A 3,850-nucleotide genomic window follows, 5' to 3' on the forward strand; every position below is an offset into this window, starting at 1 on the left:
ATAGTTCCTGAGGAAGCTGTAATAGCGATATATTGAGCTAATTTTTAGTACAAATTCGATGACGAGGAACCCACTTTGAGACTAATAATGGTTGGAGACGGCTTTAATATAAGTTTTCTTCATTACCCATTTAAGCCGTCTCCAACCATTATTAATATTTAGTACATTCTAAAGACATGGGTCGTTATTTTATTTACCTTTGAAGACATATAAATTTCTTTAACTATAACATTTCGATGTACCAACAATTGTTTCAACATAGGAAATGAAATTATGTCTAAACAATATAGCTTTTTTTTTGAAAGCGTAATATTTACGATAGTAATACTAATAAACAACCGAAGCTTATGGCATATTGATTGAAGTATTCTATACTGTTACTGTCAGTCTACTTCCTTCTTAATATTAGTATCACTGGAGTATTTAATATTTACTCAGCAGTACGTCTAAACGCTAAAAATAATTTATCTATATCCGTGATGGGCACAGCACAGATAGCCTATGGTGTTGTTTTGTGTTTAATTATAAACGAGTAAAACAGTGTGTTAAGCTCCACTTAGGCCTAGGCAAAGGTACTAAGCCGTAGTAAGTGTACACGATCATCTACGAAAGAGATTTAAACGTTTGGTCTAACTTGCGTAACTAAGGTAAACTACTTTATATTACCTTAATTTTGCCAACGAAAAGAACGTGTATGTGATTGCGTTTGTAAATACTTTTGCCCTTCATTGCAACTAAACAATGTTACTGTTAGCTAATGTCACAATTACCACGAAAATTATAGGATATCGACTTCTCTTGTGTTTCGTGCCTAAAGTTACATCTGTAATGCATATGAATTTTTCTCATGTTTCATATAATTACAAAGCATTCATTCCATCTACCTTGTATGTTTCTGGGCGTTATGGCAAAAAAATATTTCCAGTAGTTTCACCTAATCTGGATCTTGATTTCTACTTAAAAAACTGGGAGAATTTGCAGAAAATGAGTGAATTAAGAGGGACTAAGCTTCCAGACCTCACTGACACTCTAATACAAATAGTCTCTCTTAAAAAACAACTACAAGAATTGCTTAGAAGGAAGGAAAATATAAGCCAGAAATTACAAGAGCTCTCAAAAACAAACCATATAACTTCAGAAGAAAAGGAGAATTGGAAAGTGGAAGGAAGGAAGGTGAGGGAAGAAATCAAACATGTTACTGAGAAGATGTGGGATTATGAAGATGATGCTATACCAGTATTACTATCAATTCCTAATAACATTCATCCAGACACTCCACTACAAGATGATGATATAATTGGGAACTTTTGTTCCAATAATCAAGACAACTGTATTCAAAATCTCAAAGCTTGTAGAAGCCACCTTCAGGTGTTACCTAATGATATTCAGTTCTCAAATGTTAGTCCATGTTCATATTATTTAACAAGAAATGCTGCTTTACTTGAACTTGCACTTATTTACTTTTTCAGCCATCATCTGGCAGATGCTGGTTTAACAGAAATCAGTTGTCCAGATATTGTTAAAAGTGTCATTGTAGAAGGATGTGGAAACAGCTTCATGTCATCTATTTCTCTAATATCTGAACAAAAGGGTGCCATGTCAATTTTGACTGGTGGGGCAAGTTTTGAATCCTTGATTGCATATTTCACAAGAAGCATTGTGGAAAAAACTTCACTACCATTAACATTTTTCTCTGTTGGAAGATGTTATCAGTCATTAAATCCTCAACAGTTAACAATTCCAGGTTTATTTTCAGTTCCACAAAGAACAGAAATTCATTTCATCATAGCATGTGAGGAAAGTAATGAAAAAGAAAATTTTGGAAAGTTAGTAACCCTTCTTCAACAGTGTTATAGTTTGATTAATTTACCTTTCAGAATTAAAAAACTTGCATCTAAAAATCTTGGTGCAGCAGAGAGTTTACGTATAGAATTTGAAGTGTGGGCACCAGCATTAAACGATTATGCATTATGTGCTACTATTATTAGGAATGGTGAGTATATTAGTAAAAGATTGATGATGAGACATTGTTCTAAAGGTAATCCAAATGGGTTTTTGCATTTGATTCATGGAACTGTTGTTTCTATTCCTACTCTAATTGCAGCCATTATAGAAAATTGTCAGACATCAGATTGTTCATTTGTTGTTCCAAAAGTTCTTCAAAGTTACATGCTGTCATGAAACAACATTATGCTTACCTGATACAGACTATGTTGCAAACATGTCTGTGTGCCTCTTCTTTATTTATATTTTGTTGTATTCTTCTTGTGATCATTTTTTTCAGAAACAAAATATAAACTAATTCATTAGGATAGCAGCAAATGATGAATAATTATTGTATTTAAAATATTGTAACTAATTTTTCCATGAAATCAAGTGAAAAATGTAAGTTAGGGACTGTTTATTTTTAGACTTTATAGCTGTATGAAATCTGTATTTTATTATTCAAGAGTGGTACATGAACAAGGTTATTGGTAATTAACTTACATGAACTAGGTTATTGATAATTACTTTGTGGTCTGTATTTCATTATTTTAAAATTTTGTGGTTGTAGTGATTGAAAATAAATTTTTAATTTCCAAAGAAAAGTCATATTCCTAATATATTAGAAAGTTTTCTATTTAACTTGACATTTGAGGGACAGCAAAAGCCTCCTGTGACTGTCTCATTCATTTTATCAAACACCTATTTACCTATATCCAGCCCTGAGTTTTTAAAGTATTTATCAAGCATTCCCTTTAACTCTCCCATTCCTGTTGCATCTACCATGTCTGAAGGCAATCTATTCTAAAGTCTGACTATACTGTCTTATATCCTGCCAAATTAAAAATCTACATCTCCTATCCCTACCACCCTTACCACTAAACTCGAAGAAAAGATAATGCATCAGTCATGTTTATTCCATTTATAATTTTGAACACCTCAATCAGATCCCCTCTAACCCTTCTTTTCTCAAGAAAATAATTTTAAGAACCGTAATCTTTCATCATATGGCAGCCCCTTCATTTCTGAAATATTAGTAGCTCTCCTTTGAACCCTTTCCAACAACTCGGCATTCTTTATAAAGTAAGGAGCCCAAGACTGAACACAATTCTCAAAATGAGGCTTAACCAAAGATCTGTACAAAGAAATGATCGTCTTTGACTTATATTGAGTATTGCTGTAGATATAACCCAAAATCCTATCTGCTTTCCCACTGGCAACAATATACTGTCTGAAAGGCATAAGAGACTGATAGTTAAAACATGAAGATTCTTGTCTACCATAATACTACTGAATAGTTCTAAGTAAGGTGGAAATTAAGTTAAATGCATTTAGCATAATCAAATGCCATTGATTTATCAAATTTGTCTAGTGGTTGAAATCCTCTTGAGAAAACAAGAACATTCTCCTCACAACCAACTACACCAAAATTTAAATATTATCAAACTTGACCACTTCTTCATCAATATTGTTAATGTATATCCACAGTGATGTGCAGAGATGATTTTTTTATTATTTTTTTGTGGCACTTTGTTAAAAGCTTTCCAAAAATCCAGATATATTAAATCTTCACCTTTACCCACATCATCATAAAAAGTGACTCCTTTGAAGAACATCAAAAGATCTGTGAGACAAAATTTTCCCCATGTGAAATTATGCTGGCTGTTTAACAAGACTGTAAAGTTCGGTCAGTCTGTCAAGAACTTTTAACACCATAATTATGTGAACAATGCTTATGAACTCTCTTAAAAATAGGTGTAACATTAGCCAGCTTCCAGTCTTCTGGTATCTGCCCACTACTCAAAGACTCACAAAATATTTTAGTAAAGGCTTGCATATGTAATTTTAACCTTTTTAATAACCCCAG

The 3,850-nt window shown here is 32.6% G+C and overlaps 1 protein-coding gene across 1 annotated transcript; it reads left to right on the plus strand.

Moving 5' to 3' along the window:
- Window positions 1–322: 322 nt before the first annotated feature.
- LOC106467216 (serine--tRNA synthetase-like protein Slimp) lies at window positions 323–3,447 on the plus strand. The gene has a single exon (XM_013927544.2). It carries the CDS (start codon window positions 742–744, stop codon window positions 2,179–2,181), a length of 1,440 nt encoding a protein of 479 aa, XP_013782998.1. The 5' UTR covers window positions 323–741; the 3' UTR covers window positions 2,182–3,447.
- Window positions 3,448–3,850: the final 403 nt, after the last annotated feature.

Source organism: Limulus polyphemus, unplaced genomic scaffold (genome assembly GCF_000517525.1).
Source record: "Limulus polyphemus unplaced genomic scaffold, Limulus_polyphemus-2.1.2 Scaffold2530, whole genome shotgun sequence".
Lineage (NCBI taxonomy): Eukaryota > Metazoa > Arthropoda > Merostomata > Xiphosura > Limulidae > Limulus > Limulus polyphemus.

Bases quoted from the DNA above. Each gene is read 5' to 3' on its own strand.
- LOC106467216 (XM_013927544.2), top strand. From the start codon at position 742: ATGTTACTGTTAGCTAATGTCACAATTACCACGAAAATTATAGGATAT.